General features: G+C 61.1%; 1 protein-coding gene across 10 annotated transcripts; it reads right to left on the reverse strand.

The window, feature by feature from the left end:
* Positions 1–726: 726 nt before the first annotated feature.
* TLE6 (TLE family member 6, subcortical maternal complex member) lies at positions 727–11,447 on the reverse strand. Of its 10 annotated transcripts, none has more exons than XM_038567866.1 (19): positions 11,425–11,447; positions 10,916–11,000; positions 10,565–10,661; positions 9,827–9,882; positions 9,398–9,443; positions 8,368–8,403; positions 8,210–8,251; positions 4,590–4,652; positions 4,228–4,498; positions 4,108–4,130; positions 3,791–3,851; positions 3,595–3,707; positions 3,466–3,503; positions 2,645–2,897; positions 2,311–2,561; positions 1,942–2,083; positions 1,393–1,543; positions 1,165–1,241; positions 727–1,000 (listed from the first exon to the last, which is right to left on the reverse strand). In XM_038567866.1, exons 3-19 carry the CDS (start codon positions 10,631–10,633, stop codon positions 896–898), a joined length of 1,797 nt encoding a protein of 598 aa, XP_038423794.1. In that variant the 5' UTR covers positions 10,634–10,661; positions 10,916–11,000; positions 11,425–11,447; the 3' UTR covers positions 727–895. The 10 variants fall into 10 exon arrangements, 9 of the variants coding, with proteins under 9 accessions (XP_038423794.1, XP_038423791.1, XP_038423792.1 ...); XM_038567863.1 differs by lacking the exon at positions 11,425–11,447 and adding an exon at positions 11,256–11,369; XM_038567864.1 differs by lacking the exon at positions 11,425–11,447 and adding an exon at positions 11,256–11,369 and having other exon boundaries at positions 10,565–10,667.
* Between the last annotated feature and the right edge of the window lie 5,351 nt (positions 11,448–16,798).

The raw sequence follows: 16,798 nt of genomic DNA on the forward strand, positions 1-16,798 counted from the left end.
CAGCCCGGGGCGGGGCTGGCCTCAGGTCTAGGTTCTGGAAGCTCCTGTGGAGGGAGCTTCCCGTGGGAGGGCCGTGGTGAAGCAGGAACGCTGCTGGGGACCTCCTGGGTGGAGATGGCGGGGTTCCTGGGGGAAGTCAGTCACACTCCGGGGAGTTTCGGAGAGGAGAGTTTCTCTGGGCAAGGAGAGCAGACCTGTTGGCACCATCGGGACGCTTATCCCGGAGGCCAGGGCCACCAAAGGCTGTGAGAGCCCCCGGGAGAGGGGGGAGGAGAAGCCAGCCGGCGAGCGACTGCTGTCAACTACGCTCTCCCCACTCACTCGATGCCAGGCACGCTCCCCCCCCCACCAAAGTCACAATGACGGCTCCCGCCCACAGATGTTGCCATGTGCCCCCCCGGGGTTAGGTCTACCCCAAGGTGAGATGCACCCACCTACTGCAGCGGGGCTCTCGGGAGGGTGGAGGACCCGAGAGCTGGAACCTCTCTGGGTTGGGAACCGGCTCTGGGTGGGAACCCCCCTCTGGGAGGGGTGAGGGGGGGATCAGCTCAGCGGGACAGGAAGGAGTGGTCCATACCCACCCCTACTCCCAACAGCAGGGAGGTCAGTGGCTTTGAAGGGGGTGCTCAGGGAATGCGGACTCGAGGCTGGGAGACCCAGCTGGCCAAGTCCTTCCAGACCTCTCTAGACGGCAGGGCCTGGCAAGGGCTGCACGACAGACCCCTCTGCGTTTTCCAGTTGCTTTATTACAGGCGACAAAGATTGCCGGCCCAGTCGTGCAAAGGGAAAGACACCCGGCCCACCCACCACGACGCCTCCACCTTGTTAGGGGAAAAAGACAAAAGAAAAAGAAAGGAAAAAAGGATCCAGGGTGCAGACGCCAGCACCAGGGCCCTCAGTAGGTGAGCTGGTACACCGAGGCGTGGGCTTTGGACCCCGTGACAATCAGGCGGTTGTTGGGGGACACATCGCAGCACAGGATGGAAGTGGCCTCGGGCACCTGGGAAGGCGGGAGGCCAGGATGCGCTGAGGGGGCTCCCCGCCCCAACCCCCGCCCCAACCTCCCCATCAGTTCACGCCTGGGCCCCCCGCCCCGGGGCCTTTGCTTAAGGACCCTGCGCTCAGCACAGGAGCCGAGCATGGCCCCCGTGGCCCCTGCCATACCTGGAACACCAGGGTCCCCGCGGGCATGCCATAGATGCCGAGCAGGTCGTCGGTGCCAACGCTCACCCACCACTGGCCTGGAAGCGGGGAGGGGACACCTGGCAGCTGAGGGCAGGGCCCCACCCCCCTCACGGCCTGGGGGGAGCATCGCTGGGTGGCTTCTGCTGATGAGGGGCGCTGGGGGTGGGGGGGCCAGGAGGACTCCCCCGCCCGCTCCTGGCCGCTCACCGAGCGGGGAGAACTTGAGACCCAGGATGATGCCGTCCTTACACCCCACCATGTGCTTCTGGCCGCCTCGGGTGGGCTGCAGCCACTGCTGGCCGTTGGCTGTGCCCACCAGCACCCAGTCCTCCTGGGGGCTGGGGGACAGGCTCATGATCTGGGGAGCGGGCGGCAGGGAAGAGGCCCGTCAGGTCCTGGACCGGGAGGTGGACAGGGGCACAGGGACCCTGCGTGGGGGCGGACCGCCTGCCAGCTTCCTGGCTTCCGAGGCCCGACAGGCAACTTTGTACCTCTCAGGCTCAGTCTGCCCATCTGCAAAGTGGTTTGGTGCTCTCTACCTAAGGGATTATTAGCTATGCACGCCCGAAACAGTATGGAAGTGTCCCATGTCATTGGGGGCCCCGGGCAGCTGGGGGGTGGGGTGGGGTGGGGTGGGGTGGGGATGACATTTCTCACGACCCTAAGACTCCCAACACCAGAGACCTGGGGTCCCACTACCCCATTCCTGCAACATCCTCCACCTGCTTTAGTGCACGGCCCATCCCAGCTGCATACCTGAGACTCAAACTGGTATTCGAGGGGCTCTCTGGTGGTCCTCAGGTCCCAGCACCGCAGACAGGTGTCCAGACCCCCCGTCCAGATGTTCTGCTCTTTGACAGCAATGCTCTTGGCTCCAGGCGGGTGGCCCGGCAGGTCCCTGGCCAGAAGGGGTGTCAGGAGGGCATCAGGGCTCAGAATGAGCCGTGGGAATACCACGTGCTCCATCACACCCAGGTGACAGATGGGGAAACACTGGCCCATAAGAGCCACTACTGGGCTTGGAAAAAACCCCGCCAGAACCTGAAGTCTGGCCTTCAGCTCCCTGGGATGCAAACGTAAGCAGGCAGGGGCTTTCAGGATGAGCCCGCCCGCCCCGGGCCTCACCTGACAACGCTCTGGTCCCGCAGGTCCCAGATCCTGACCGTGCCGTCAGTGAAGCCGGCGAAGGCCAGGCTGTCCCTGGGGCTGGAGGCCAGGGCCTGGCAGGTGAGCCCCACGCAGGGCAGCTCCCGGCTCACGTGCAGGGAGGGCGCGGTCAGGTCCCACACGCTCACGCTGGCCAGGTTGTGGCCGCCCGTCAGCAGGGTCGTGCTGTCTGAGGACAGCAGGCAGGTGCGCAGGTAGGCCCGGCGGGTCTGCGGAGGCCGAGGGCGGAGGCCGGTGAACTTCCTCCGCCACGGGAGCCCCTCCTGCTCCCACGAGCCAGCCCCTCCCTCACCTGAACACCCAGGTGGCTCTCAGGACACCTGTCCTCCAGCCCCTGGCCCACCAGGCTCCACACTTTGACGCCGCCCCGGCCGCAGGTGAAGGCGTGGCGCATGAAGCTGCTGACGGCCGTGGCCAGCACCGGCTCCCCGTGCCGGAGCGTCCGCATCTTCTGGGCTCGGTGGGGGAGGGCTGACTTCTTGGACTGCCAGGGCAAGGCGTCCGGTCTCCTCCACGTGTCCTCGAAGTCCTCAGGGTCCCAGAGTCTTGGGAGGGGAGGCCGTGGGGTCACCAGCTTACCTGTGAGCCTCTCTGCCCGGAGGGGGCACCCCCTGAGCCTGAAGAGCTTCATCTTTCAGATTTGGGGTTCCTTCTCAGGCCTTGTTTCCCCGACTACACTGGGCTTCCCCCAGGGGGCACCCATGCCCCTTCAAGTACTCTCCCTTCCATATAACCAAACATCACTCCCACTGGGAACGCGTTGCCTCATCCTAGCAAACTCCTACTGATCCGGCAAAATCCTAACCGTCATGCCCCTTCCCTCCAGGAAGCCTCCCTGTCCTTGTCGGGGCTCCCCCAGCCTCAGACCACAAGGTTGGGACTTCCACATGCAGCTCTAACACCCTCTTTCCACGGGAGTTCTTTCCCCAGATCCCTGGGACCCAGAGCCGGTTATGTGGGGAGGGACAGCCTGAGTGCAGCTGGAGCAGCACGTTTCTACCCAGACCCCTGAGCTCTGGGGACAAAGCACGGTCCACGGTGGTGGGGAAGGAGGAGACACCCGCACATTCAGTGGGATGGGGGTAGAGGAGAGGGGACAGCACGGAGACTCACATGGGCTTCAGGAATGGACAGGCTCTCCCAGCAGGCTCCTGTGGGGTCCAGGGTCCGCTGAGCCACGCCAGCTCCCCGCGCCCCTGTCCTCAGCCCTTGGGGAGCCTGCCACGTGGGATGGGGCCTCACCTGGGCCACGCGGGAGAACACGCCCTCAGCTCCGGTGCCCGGCTCTGCGCTCCCTTCCTGGGAGCCCTCGGGGGAGCTGGGGGGGCTGGGGGAGGCCGTGGGGGGGCTGGCAGCTGGGCAGAGACGAGGAGGGGTGAGTGGCAGGCGTGGGGTCCCCGGGGCCGGCTGCCCCCGGCGCCCCCCACGCTGGGATTACCCAGAGGGTCTTCAGTACGCAGTTCCAGTCCTGGGGGGTGTGGCCCTGGGTCCTGACTCTCCTGCCACGGGCATTGGGGGTGATCAGTTCCGACCAAATGACCTGCTCTGGGTCAGTTGTGGACCCAGAAGGCCTTGCGGAGGCCGACGTCGCGTAGACGAGACGCGTGAACAGGCCCCAAGTCCTGTGCGGGCGGAGCTGCAGGCTCGGGGCACAGTCCCGGGTCCTCTAAGGGCGTCCAGGGCTCCAGACGGGAGCCGTGGACCCGGATCCCAGCAGCCGGGAGCCCCCCCTCCGGGGACTGCGGGGTCACTCACCGGGCCCAGCGCTGGTTCTGTCCCTGTGCCAATGGAGGGGAAGCCGGTAGGAGGTTCAGTGGTGCTGCCCCCCATGCAGCCCCAGGCCGCCCCAGGCCCCCACCCCCCGGGGACACTCACGCCGGTGCCGTGGCTGGTCCCCCTCCTCGTGGGTCCCTGCAAAGACCTGCCACAGCTGCTCGGTCAGAACATCCTGCCAGAAGCGGGGTTCGGAGTCCCAGGAGGGCCGCCTGGGCCAGTGCGGCGACCCTGTGGCCGTGGCATCTGACAAGCGCGACCGAGGGGTCCCGGAGGATGGAGCAGCGGGGGCCCCGGGGCGCGGGGAAGCCTTGGGGCTCGCCGGCCCCCAGGAGCCCCGCTTGGCCTGCACACCCGAGGGGCCCTGGCTCACCTGGCGGCACAAGCACACATTGGTGAGGGCTGGGAGGACGTGCCCCGTGCTCCCAGCCGGTCCCCTCCCTCCCGAGGGCCCAGGCACCCACCTCCCCCGGCTGGAAGCCCGGAGGCCCGCTCCAGATCTCCATGGTCCGCAGGAAGCTTTCTGCCTAGGGGAGGGGGGGTGACACACGACACAGCCCAGCTAGGCCTTCCTTGGGCGGGGACGGCCTGGGCACAGATCTCGTCCTGCACGTGAAATGGGGACACGCTGCCTGCCTTGAGCATGTTTTGGGTGGATTCGTGAGAACACGGAGCCCTGCCCCCTACACAGAGCACGAAGCAACTTCCTGGCACCCAGGACTCAGCAGCTAACCCGAACCCTAACCTCTGGTCATCACAGAGGGGTACCGAGTCCGTCAGGTCTGGGTTCCTGTTCCAGCTGGTTTTCTTAGGTTGCTTGAAAACTAAAGCCTCAGGGACACCTGGGGGGCCCAGTGGTTGAGCGTCTGCCTTGGGCTCAGGGCGTGATCCTGGGGATCCCGGGATCGAGTCCTGCATCGGGCTCCCTGCAGGGAGCCTGCTTCTCCCTCTGCGTGTGTCTCTGCCTCTCTCTGTCTCTCACGAATAAATAAAATCTTAAAAAAAAAAAAAAAGAAAAAAAAAGGTAAAGCCTCCACACCACCCTGCTTACAATGGCTTCGAGGAGCCAATTCCATTTGCGCGTCTGTCCCTCTGACAGGCGAACTAGCCAGGTGTTGGAAGGATACGAAGAAACCAGTGATTACCTCTTAGGGAGGGGGGTGGGCAACGGGACAAGAGGGGGCCCTGTGAAGGGTCATGTAACGTCACTCTGTGCTTAAGCATCAGGCCACGGGACTACCAGGAATTCCAAATTTAAGTGAACAGGTTCCCTGGGCCTGAAAGGGGCTGCGGGATCCAGGTTCCCTCCTCCCACTACCAGCAGGCACCCATCTGCCTGTCCTTTTAGGATACGGGCTCCCTCCTCTGCCACAGCTACAAGCTGTGCCCGGAGCCCCTCCTGCCCTGCACGGCAGCTACCAGCCACAGAAAGTTAAGTCCCACTAAATTTGGAGGCGGGGGGGCGCCCAGTGGCTCAGCCTGTGAAGTGTCTGCCTTCAGCTCAGGTCATGACCCCCAGGGTCCTGGGATGGAGCCCCAAGTCGGGCTCCCTGCTCAGCGGGGACTCTGCTTCTCCCTCTCCCTCTGCTCATGCTCTTTCTCAAATAAATAAGAAAGAAAATCTTAAATAAGATAAAAACGCAGTTTCTCCAGCCCCACTCAAGTGCTCAACAGCCACGTCGGGCTGGTGGCTACGGATGTGGGTGGCCCAGGTACCCAGAGGAGGGGTCCCTGGCAGGTACCCGGCGAGGCTGGAGCCTCTTGGCCAGTGCTCCTAAGAATTCAGAACGGGGACACCCATCTCCTTGGCCTGATAAAGAGCTCCCTGGGAACGTGCGTGTGCAGCTATATTTAGCGATCCCCGAGCGTCCTGGCCCTGACTGATGCAGTAGCTGCTGGCTTCACGCGGCTGCCGAGCCCCTGAAACGTGGCTGGGGCCACTTGTTTACGGTCAACTTCAGTTTAAACAACCACACGTGCCCCGTGGCTACCGGAGAAGCCAGCGCAGGTCTGGTCTTGGTCTACGGCACCCCAAAAAAGCGACGTCCCTGGGCCTCGTCGATGCACGCCCCTCCGTGGCAGACTCCTAGTGGCTCCCCACACTTGCCTGGCCCCGGGCGAACTCCCCGATCCTGGGAAAACATGTGCTTCACCAGAGAGAATGACTAGGGCGACGCGGTCGGTCCTGTCTCACGGCAGCTCCCGGCATTCCCAGTTTGCAGACGAGAAAACAGAGGCCCCGGGAAGCAAAGCCAATTTCCCAAGTCGGGAGGAATGGGGGGGAGGGGGGCCGGGCAGCGTCAACCTGCTTCCAGGGGCAGCCTGGTCTGGCGCGGGCAGGCGGGCAGGCGGGCAGGCGGGCAGGACGGCGAGGGAGGGGCCGGGCAGGCAGCAGGAGCAGGGACCCCTCTCTGAGCCCCCGTCCCCGTCCCCGGCTGGGCTGGTCCCCGGCTGCCTCTGGCGGGCGGTGATGGTTCCCCAGCTGGGCCTCCCTCCCGCCGCACAGGCCCAGGGGAGCCTTCCCCAGCTCGCCCTGGCTCGTTAATGCGCAATTTACTGGCACTTGAATGCACTCAGCGTGAAAAGCGCTGCTCCCCCCTGCCGGCTAGGCCCTCCCCGGGGAGCAGGGGGGGCTGCGGGGACACAGGGGCCTCTCTGGGCTCCTGGCTTCAACAGCAGCTACTTGGGGTCCTGTCCCCTCACATCCTGACGCTCAGCAAGTGCTGTCGGGATCATCCACATCCTGATCCCTTACTGCCAAAGCCTCTCAGCGCCCAGCAGCTCACCCATCCTCCAGGGGCCATGAGCCCGAGTCAGGTGCCCCCCCTTGCCCACAGCCCTGTGGGGCTCCCATGATGCTCCTGAGCACCTGCCCTGTCCCCTCCTTGTCTTCCTCTCCTCACGCTGCTCCGGCCACAGGGCCTCCTCTGTTCTCCAACACACTGGGCGGCAGTGGCGCTGTCTTACCCCAGGACCTTTGCATGGGCCGCGCCCTCTATTACCACTCCTCCCATCCCAGACCTCTCTGGTAGTCTTCAAGTTTGCTCAGATGTCACCTCCTCAGCAAGACTTTCCCACCCCTGCCCCTTCCCTCGAGTCCCCCTAGGGCCGCTCTAATCCGTCCTGCACCTTGTCCAGCCCTCACCATCTGACACTCCTGTTTACCAAGCTCCCGCCACCCCAAGGGCAGAAGTTTGTCTGTGTCCTTCTCTGCAATTTCCCTGGCGCCTACAACAGCACTTGGCAAGAAGGTGATGGATAAATATCTGTTGAATGAATAACCGTGTTCTGGTTGCTTCCTGCCCCCCCGGCCCCTGTCACTCTGGATCCGTCCCTCCCTGCTCCCCACACTGCCCACCCCAGGCCCTGCTAAGTTGCAGACACGGTCCTGGCCTCCTGCCAGTCACATCTGGCACAGGCGGAAAGTCCTGCCAGCACCCAGGAGACAGGGGCCAGGTGGCGGGAGGGCGGGCGGGAGTGGAGGACGTGCTTCAGCTTGGGCCGGCGCCCTGTGCGGGGAGCTGGGCCCACCCCCGCCCCCGCTCACGTGTGATCCAGGCCCTCGAGAACTCGCAGACACACGGAAGACCGTAATCCGGGTGTGCCTGGCACGGAACAGGCCCTTCAGAGCGGAAGCAGCTGACCTGCAACGTGCTGGGAAGGCCCCTGGCCTCATGGGAGCCACGCAGGGACCGGGGAAGCAGGCCAGGAGGGAAGAGCCTCGAGGATGAGGATGGACGGATGGACAGAAATGCACGGGGAAGGGGAAGGGGAAGGGGAAGGGGAAGGGGAAGGGGAAGGGGAAGGGGAAGGGGAAGGGGAAGGGGAAGGGGAAGGGGAAGGGGAAGGGGAAGGGGAAGGGGAAGGGGTGTGTGCGCGTGCATGTGCACGTGCGCATGGCAGGGAGAGATCCATCCACCGATCCCCGCGCCCTCTCTGCCCACAGCCCGCCAGGGCTCCCACCTCTTTTGTGGAAAACCCCAGACATTCCCTGCAGTCCTGACAACTGTCACCGCGCTCCTCGCCCCCCCTCCCCCCACCTTTCAGGGAGGACCAGCCATACCTCCAGCTCCTGGTTACTCACCTGCCGGTGATGTTCCTGGAGATCCTGCCGTACCTTCTGGAGCTGCAAGGAACAGCAAGGATTGCACCCGGAGGTGGCTGTCGCAAGTGGACGAGAGCAAGGAGTCGAATGGCGAGCATGCTTCTCCCTAACTGTGCGTCTCCGCAAAGCTGCTCTACCTCTCTGGTCACTACACTCATCAAAAAGGAGGTGACCTACCACATGGAGTGGAAGCGAATCAAGGAGACCCTCAGATTTCATTCTCCACGTGAAGTACAAAGACCCCACAGCCACAAGGCCCTGCACACCTGCTCCCCGCCCCTCCCCTCCACCTTCTGCTCCAGCCACACTGGCCTCCTTGCCCATTCCTCCAACAGACCAAGGCCAGTCCTGCCCCAGGGCCTTTGCACAGGCTGTGCGCCTCTGCTCGGAATCCCCTTCCCCACTCTCTCTGGGATGGCAGGACCTCCTTATCTTCCACATCTCCCTGTGAACACCACTTCTTCCAAGAAGCCCTTCCTGACTAGCTTAGCTCAGTATCTGTATCACTCCATCCCATTATCTTCTGTTTCCTTTATAGTGGTTACGATTTGTGATCTGCTTTCTTATCTCTCTCCTCGCCCTGGGGGTGCCCTGTCCAAGGAGCTAGCCACTAGTCAAGTGTGGCTATTTAAATTTAATCAAGTTAAAAATTCAGTTCCTGGGGCACCTGGGGAGCTTAGTCAGTTAAGCATCTGCCTTCGGCTCAGGTCATGATCTCAGGGTCTGGCTTCTCCCTCTCACCTCTGCTTGTGCTCTCTTTCCCTTGCTCTTTCTCGAATAAATAAGTAAAATCTTAAAAAAAAAAAAAGTCAGTCTTTACAAGTTCTCAACAGCCACAAGCAGCCAGTGGGTGTCATATTGGGTACTGTTGGTATAGAACATTCCCATCGTTGCGGAAGGTTCTAGAAGACCAGCACCACACCAGCGCATATACTCCTCATGAGCAGGGGCTCCCGTTACCTATCCCTCAATGATGAGTGGCCAAAGAAACCCTTCCTTTAAATATGGAATGTCTAACTTTGGCAGCGAGGTGTGCACACATGAGGAAAAACGCTCCTGGAGAAGCTGGCCTGCACGGGTGACCTTGCTCGCCCCAAGGAAGCAGAAGCAAGTGGAGGAGACCGTGTCCCCAAGCCCGGCTCCTGGGGGCTGCCCGGGGTGGCTCACCGTGTGGTACATGCTGTCCACCTGCGCTGCCAGGTGAGGGGATAACCTGTGGGGGGGGGGGGGAAGCAACCGAAGAAGAGCCCTCAAGACCCCTCCGCAGAACTAGAGCCAGAACTGCCCCACCCAGGCCTGGCCCCTGCGCACCCCCCTCCAAGGAGCCACCCCAAGGCGGCATCAGAGATGCCGTTTCCCTGCAATGTTTTTAAACCTATAATCGGTGCAAAAAAATTCATGCTAAACAACACAAGGACAACCAGAAAATTCAAATGAAGGCCCGGATTGGTAATGGTGCTTCTTTCCTTTTGCTTCAGGCTCCAATAAGGCTCTTTGTTACCAAGTTCCGTCATTTGGACCAAGGGCTGCTGGGCCACCCAGAGACCAGGTGGGAGTCTCTCCCCCTCCACGTGGGCCCCTGAGAGCCACCCTCACCTGGGGAACTGCTCTCGGAGCTGACCCAGGACACTGTGGTAGTTCAGTTCAGGAGCCTGGGAAGGTCAGAGGAGGCTGTATAGATGAACCCCCGCCTCCCGCTCTCCCACCCTCAGGCCACATTTCCAATCAGCCCCCCAGAGGGTGGGCTGGGACCCGCCTAAAACCTGCAGGGAGGGGCACCTGGGGGGCTCAGTCAGGAGAGCATCGTGATCTCGGGATCCAGCCCCACGTGGGCTCCCTGCTCAGCGGGGAGTCAGCTTCTCTCTCTGCCCCTCCTCCCACTTGTGCTCTCTGCTCTCTTTCAAATAAATAAAATCGTAAAAAGCAAAAACCCAAACCTGAAGGGAATTTGCTTTCTCTGGTTACTTAAGTCCCCACGGAGTTTCTCCCGTTTTGCCTCTTGGCCTAAAGTCTCAAATACAGACTCTCTGGAGAGCCCTCGAGAGAGAAAGGTCGCCCACCCCGGCCTCAACTACTGTAAAGGGTCCTCTCTGGAGGAGGAGGGGCTTCTGTTCCCAAAGTATTAACCAGAGACGACGTAGGCATGTGTTTGATCACCTGCGTGATGAGAAGCAGGTTCAATTTAAAAAGAAAGTGGCCTGGCACCTGTCAGCAGGTATGATGGGCCAGCGGCCCCAGCCAAAGGCCTGGCCACCCGCCCGTGTCCCTCCCTCAGGAGCAGGAGAGTGAGGTCTGAGCTGAGCCCCCTTCCCTCGCAGTTAATATTCTCCTCACCAAAGTTCCTGGGGGCCTCCTCATCCTTGGAGGGTGCTGCTGGCGGCTGAGACGGTCCCAAGACGTCATCTTCGGGCAGTAGCCAAAGGACTTTAGCCTGGAACTCCCAAGGGGAGATGGCAGGTCCCTGAGGGCAGAAGGCCGGGCAGCCAGGGGCAGAACCGACCCCACCCCACCCTTGGCCTCCCCTGCAGGCCCCAGGCCTGGATCCCAAGCCCCCTCCCTGATTTCCGGCCCCCCACTGCATGCCCTATACCCTTTGTTCATTTGTCAAACTCTGCTGCCTCCACCAGCCCCAACTCATAGGAGCGTCATTCCAGGAGGTGGACGTTGACGGTGCCAAACACTTACACTCCCTGCCAGGAGCTGTCACCGCTGGGGACCCCGGGGAAGGACGCTAAAACTCAGCCTCAGTGTTGAGACAACTTCCCAGAGCCTGGGTAAACATCATTGGGAAAGGGTTTTGAGGGATGAGTAAGAGTCGGCCAGGTGAACTAGGAGGGATTTCTCAGACAGGAGGAAAGAGACCTCTCTCCACCCCAGGCACTCCTCCGGCCCTAAGCCCCTTCTTTGCTTGGCTTCTGGCCCTCAGCGGCGTCCGGGCCTCCTCCCCGGGCCCGAGGGCGCGGAGGTCCTCCCGGAGGCCCGCCCGCCTACTCCCCCCTCCCCCGCCAGGATAGAGGCCCAGTACCCCGGGACGAAACTGCGGGGGGTCAACCAAGTTCAGGCCCGGAGAGAACGCCCCTCCGCGTCTCCCCTCCTCCCGGGGCCCTTTGACCCGGCCCGCCCCGCCCCGGCCCCGCCCAGGCCCGCCCAGGCCCCGCCCCCGCCCGCCCCGGCCCCGCCCCGCCCGCCGCCACCTGCACCACGAGGACGATCAATGAAGGAGCAGCCGCTGCACGTGGGCTCGGACTCCGCGGGCGGCCGCTGCAGGCTCTGGCCAATCGCGAGGCCGCCTGCCCACGTGGGCCGCGGCCGCTCGCGCTGATTGGTCGGCTCCCCCCAGCCGCCGGCCCGGCTGTCAATCAGCGCTCCCGGCGCCTCGGCTTAACCCTTGCGCTACAGCTGTGGGGAAGGGCGGCGTGCAGAGCCGCGGGCGGTTTGGGGTCCCGGCGGGGGCGAGGATATTTAAGGAGGGCGTGGGGCTTGGGGTCACAGGGCGCAACCCCGGAAGGGGCTGGGCGGTGTGAGGTTGCATTGTTTGGTGAAAAGCCTGATCAGTTTTGGCGACGCCCCGGAGTGGTTTAGGGTGAGAGGTGGTGCTGGGAGAGGGGACCCGAATCCTTCCCCTTCATCCCAATTCCCGGATAGGGGCTGATAACATTTTCCTCGATATGAATGACGGGCAGTGCAAGCGAAGCTTCAAGCCCCCTTAATGGGGAAAACAGCTCCCCTTCATCCAGCACCCAGTCCTGGGCTCTGAATTTTTGTCGTGAATTTTTCCCAACTGTTCCCCAAGCCCAGGATCTGAGAACCAAAAGCAGGGGCTGCAGAGGCCTTGAAACTGGTACAACTTTTCCAGCTTCAAGGCCAGGGTAGGAAGGGGTGGTGGTGGGCATTCCAGGCCTGGGATGATAGAAAGATAAGGGATGAGGGCGGTAGGGGGGTGTCTAGGGATTCTAGAGTTGTTCTCTGGCCCGGTTTGCAATGCTTACTGGAGGTGTGCTGTGGTCCTGCCCACCCCAGGACCTTTGCACTAACCATTTCCTCCTCCACGGGGACTAGTCTCCCCCTGACAGTCATGACCGTGCTCCCTCCTTGAGCAGTCTACCCCGAGGTCACCACCTCCCCAGGTCTCCCCTCACATCTCTTTTAAAAATGAACTTCCAACACCACCCCCACCCTCCCTTTATTTCATTTTTCTCCAAATGTGGTTTGAGTTGGCACTAATCTCGTGGTAATCTCAGTGGCTGTAAGTCCTGCTGTGTTCAAAATTCAGGTAACTGCTGATGGGATTCTCAGACATTCTCGCACGGGCCACGGGGCGCCCGCCTGCCCCTGCCCGGGTGGGTATGCTGGCTTGGGATCCAGGGGAGTGCGAGAACACTCCGCTGGCCCCTCTTCTGTGCTTTGTCTGGGGTAGGGGCACCCTGGGGTTCAGATCTCGGGATGCACAGTCCCCCCTGGAGGTTGTAATGTAAACACACAACTTGGGTTTTGTGGCTGGCGTATGGAGGGGAAGTGAGGGCTGCCATGTGTGAGCCGCAAAAAAGGTTTTCGCCCATGATCCCTCCACTGGCCCTTAATTGAAGTGTATTTTATTTATGGGCCAGCCTGCTAATTGCCTCCTTCTGTGCACTTGGCTCTCCTCCTCTCGCGGTTGCTGGGCACACCAGTTTATCCGAGGCTGTCTGTCTCACACGGGATCCACTGGGTACCTGTGGCTATTTAAATTAAAACAAATTAAAATTAAATAGAATTAAAAACTCAGTTCCTTAGGCTCACTGTCCGCATGTCAATCGCTCAGTAGCCACACAAGGCTGGGGATGACCATCCACCCCAGGGCAGTGAGAATCTCGAACATTCCCAGCCTGGCTGAAAGTTCCAGGGGACGGCACAGATCTGAGGCCTGTGAAGAGGAAATATCCCTAGGTCCACGTCGAGGTCAGAGAGGTCAGAAGCGTCTCCCCCCTGGAGGTTGTTTTACTTTCTTCTGCTGAAGCCCCACCTGCAGGTGGGGTGGCAGCTGGGTTGGCTGGCCTGCGCTCACCCCTTCCTGCCTCCCACTGGCCCCCACGTAACCCGGGCTGGCCCCCAGGGTTGCAGCCTGCCTCGAGCCCTCTGGAAGAGCCGAGAGCACAGTAGAGAGGAGGGCAGGCAGCAAAGATGTGCTTCTTGGCTTTTGAGTTGTTGCGGTCGGTAGACTTGGAAGCCCAAGGTCTGGAAGAAAGATTGACAGAGAAGGGGTTTGCATTTCCAAAGCTCTGCAATTCCTGGCTTGCCCTGGCTGACCCAGGCTCCCAGAGGCTCAGGGTTACTGGGGTTGGGCGTAGGCCCAGACGGAAGGCTCGAGGGAAAGCCCAGGCTGCAGAGGGGGGCTATGGAGTGACCACAGGGAGGTGGTGGCAGGTTCCGGTCCCCCCCAGGACATCCCAGTGGCCCCTGTGGGCAAGTGACTATAGCCAAGTGACCCGAGGTAAAGGAGCAGCTGCAGAGCCCCCGCAGGTAGAAGGAAGGACCCTGGTGTCCGGTCAACAGATGAATAATCAAGAGGCGGAAGGACAGACACCCTCCAAAGACGGTGGCCGGTGGCCGGGCTGGGTGAGACTCAGGGGCAGGATGCCTCTGGGCTGCCACACTCTCCGATGCCACAGGAATGCCCTTGAACTTGGACCTAGCCCCAGGAAAAGTGAATTGATTGAATTACCCAGAATTGATTGAAGTTTGCCTTCTGCCATCTGGTGGATACAGGCTCGAATTCACTTCCGGGGCTGCTGCAGCCAATGACCGCGAACCTGGTGGCTTCGAACAACAGCCGTCTACTCTGTTCTGTTCTGGCGTCTGAAATCCAGGTGTCAGCGGGGCTGTGCACCCTTGGGAGGCTCTCAGGGAGGATCCCCCCGTCCTTCCTGTTTCCGCGGTGGCCACTGATCCTTGGTGTCCCTGGGCCAGTAGACACATCCCTCCAATCTTTGTGTCTGTCCTCACATGGGGTTCTCCCTCCTCGTGACTGTGTCCAAATTCTCCTCTTCTTTTTATTCATTTAAGATTTCATTTTTTTATTTATTCATGAAACACACAGAGAGAGGCAGAGGGAGAAGCAGGCCCCCTGCGGGGAACCCGATGCAGGACTCGATCCCAGGACCCCGGGATCATGTCCTGAGCCGAAGGCAGATGCTCAACCGCTAAGCCACCCAGACACCCCCAAATTTCTCACTTCTTCTTTTTTTTTTTTTTTAATTTCTCTCTCCTTAAAGGACACCAGTCGTGGGATCTAGGGCCGCCCTGCTCCAATGATATCATCTTAACTAATCATACCTGAAATCATTCCCAGCTATTGGGAGGTTAGGACTCAAAGGGATTGTTTTGAAGGGCATCATTCTACTCCCCACGGGCTCAAAGGGGGCGTTAAGTAGCTATAACCCACCATGAATCCAGAAAGGTTAACTGACCCCTCCGGGGCCATGGAACTAGGAAGGGGTGAGGCCCGGACTTGAACCCTGGCTCAAGGGGGAAGTATCCTCGTAACTCTGACACCATAAGGCCTACGTCTCAATTAGGCTCCTGCCATTGAACTGCCCACGTAGCGGCTTTAGGCTGAACCACCCATGGCCCCGAGCTTGGGGCAAGGTGCACCCATTCCAGGAGTGGATTTCGGGATCTCCGGGACCTGGTTCTCACTTCTAAAGAAATCCAGGTGCATGAGCTAGCTACTGCTTCATAACAAATTGTCCCCGGAGTTAGTGACTTCAACGAGAAGCGTTTGTCATCTCATGCAGGTTCTGGTGCTCAGGAATCTGGGGGCGGCTTTGCCGGAGCACGTCTGGGGGGCTGATGAGCAGCTTCTCTCCCTCCCTTCCCAGCAAACATGCTCTGCCATCCAGAAGTTCATTAAAAAATCTCAACGAGGGGATCCCTGGGTGGCGCAGCGGTTTAGCGCCTGCCTTTGGCCCAGGGCGCGATCCTGGAGACCTGGGATCGAGTCCCACATTGGGCTCCCGGTGCATGGAGCCTGCTTCTCCCTCTGCCTATGTCTCTGCCTCTCTCTCTCTCTATCATAAATAAATAAAAATTAAAAAAAAAATCTCAGCGAGGTCCTGTCACTGTCTCCCGTGTCCCTGGGCCGACTCACCACCCAGTGCTTTGTTGTTCTAAGTTCCTCTGTCGTGTGTGCACGTAGCCAGAAGGACAGCTGGGTGGGTGACACCTGCATCCACCCATGGGCCTCTTTCGTGTTTATTTTCCCCAGATGTCTGTGTCCTATTTGTAGGGTCCCAAGTGGCTTCGCCCTCCCTGGGACCCGGCACAGTTCTGACACGCTTCCCTCTCTGTGCGGTGGGACACGCTGTGGTCCCAGGTCATCATCTGCCCACCCCCCAGCCGTAGACCTTGTCACATGCATCCCAAAGTATACATTCATCCCAATTTACACTTCACCCCAAAAGGAGCCTTCCTGTGGGACTTGGGGAAGACCCGGGACGTGGAGGAGGGCCTGGTACCAGTGCTTCTGTTACGGAGAGACTCGCCCATCCAGCTGGCTGGTCTGCATTTAGGACCAAGAGTGACCACGGTGGGTTCACGGGGGCGCTGGGCGGCTGCAGGCTTCCAGCAGGTTCCCAGGTGGCCCACAAATCCCGTGAGACCCCCAGGCAGGGAGAGGCTGCAGACCCCTCCTGAGGGTCGGGCAACTGCCTCCCGGGTGGGAGGAGGGGAGGGTGGATCTCCAGGAGACCCACCCGGGCCTGGCGGGGGTTGAACTTGTGGTCTCTGGCGCCCCGTGCTGGCCAAACGTCTTGTGACAGCGCGGTCGCAGGCCTCCCCACCGGGTCCCCACCGGGTCCCCACCGGGTCCCCACCGGGTTCAAGCTCCGCTGTTGCAGGGTCTTCAGTAAACTTGTACGGTTGCACGACCGTCACCGCGGCCACCTCGGAAGCGTCCTCCCTCCCATCCCTAGCTTTCTCGCTGGGAGGAAGTATCACCTTTTCTGGAAACATTATATAAATGTGCTTATAAATATGTGTCTGTTTGTGTCTGGCTTCGTTCACCGAACGTGATTTTTTAAGATGCATCCATGTGGGGTTTCTTGCATTTGCTGCCGACGAGTGTTTCCTTGTGTGTCCGGGCCTGGTTTGTTTCTCCAGGGCCCGCGGTGGGTGTTTGGTTGTTTCCAGCTTGGGTGGCCACGTGCGGCCGCTGTGAGCACCCACGAACAGGTGTGTGTGTGTGTGTGTGTGCGCGCGCGTGCGCGCGGCAATTTGCGCTCATCTCTCTCACGTGGAAGCCTCTGCGTTGAACCGGGAGGAGGTACGGTGCGATCACGGGTCTAATTTTCCCGGAGCTTCCAGGCCTTTCCCCGGAGCGGCGGGGGCACCGGCTCGCTCTCCCACCAGCTCTGTGTGGGGCCCCGGCTGCTCCCTCATACTCGCGGTGGGAAAGCTTCTAAATGGGGGGATTCCCGGTGGCAGGAACTTCTCCCTTCTCCGAAGGGTCCTCGGAGCCTGCATGGCAGCCCCAGAGTCACATGGAGTCACATGGGTCTGGGATGGCCAAGCGCTGCGGTGCTGGGTGGGGAC

The sequence above is a fragment of the Canis lupus genome, chromosome 20 (assembly GCF_011100685.1).
Source record: "Canis lupus familiaris isolate Mischka breed German Shepherd chromosome 20, alternate assembly UU_Cfam_GSD_1.0, whole genome shotgun sequence".
NCBI lineage: Eukaryota > Metazoa > Chordata > Mammalia > Carnivora > Canidae > Canis > Canis lupus.

Bases quoted from the DNA above. Each gene is read 5' to 3' on its own strand.
- TLE6 (XM_038567866.1), bottom strand. From the start codon at position 10,633: ATGACGTCTTGGGACCGTCTCAGCCGCCAGCAGCACCCTCCAAGGATG. The intron at 9,883-10,564 runs GTGAGGAGAATA...TGACCTTCCCAG, and splicing joins GGAGGCCCCCAGGAACTTTG to GCTCCTGAACTGAACTACCA. The intron at 3,504-3,594 runs GTGAGGCCCCAT...TGGACCCCACAG, and splicing joins TGTTCTCCCGCGTGGCCCAG to GAGCCTGCTGGGAGAGCCTG.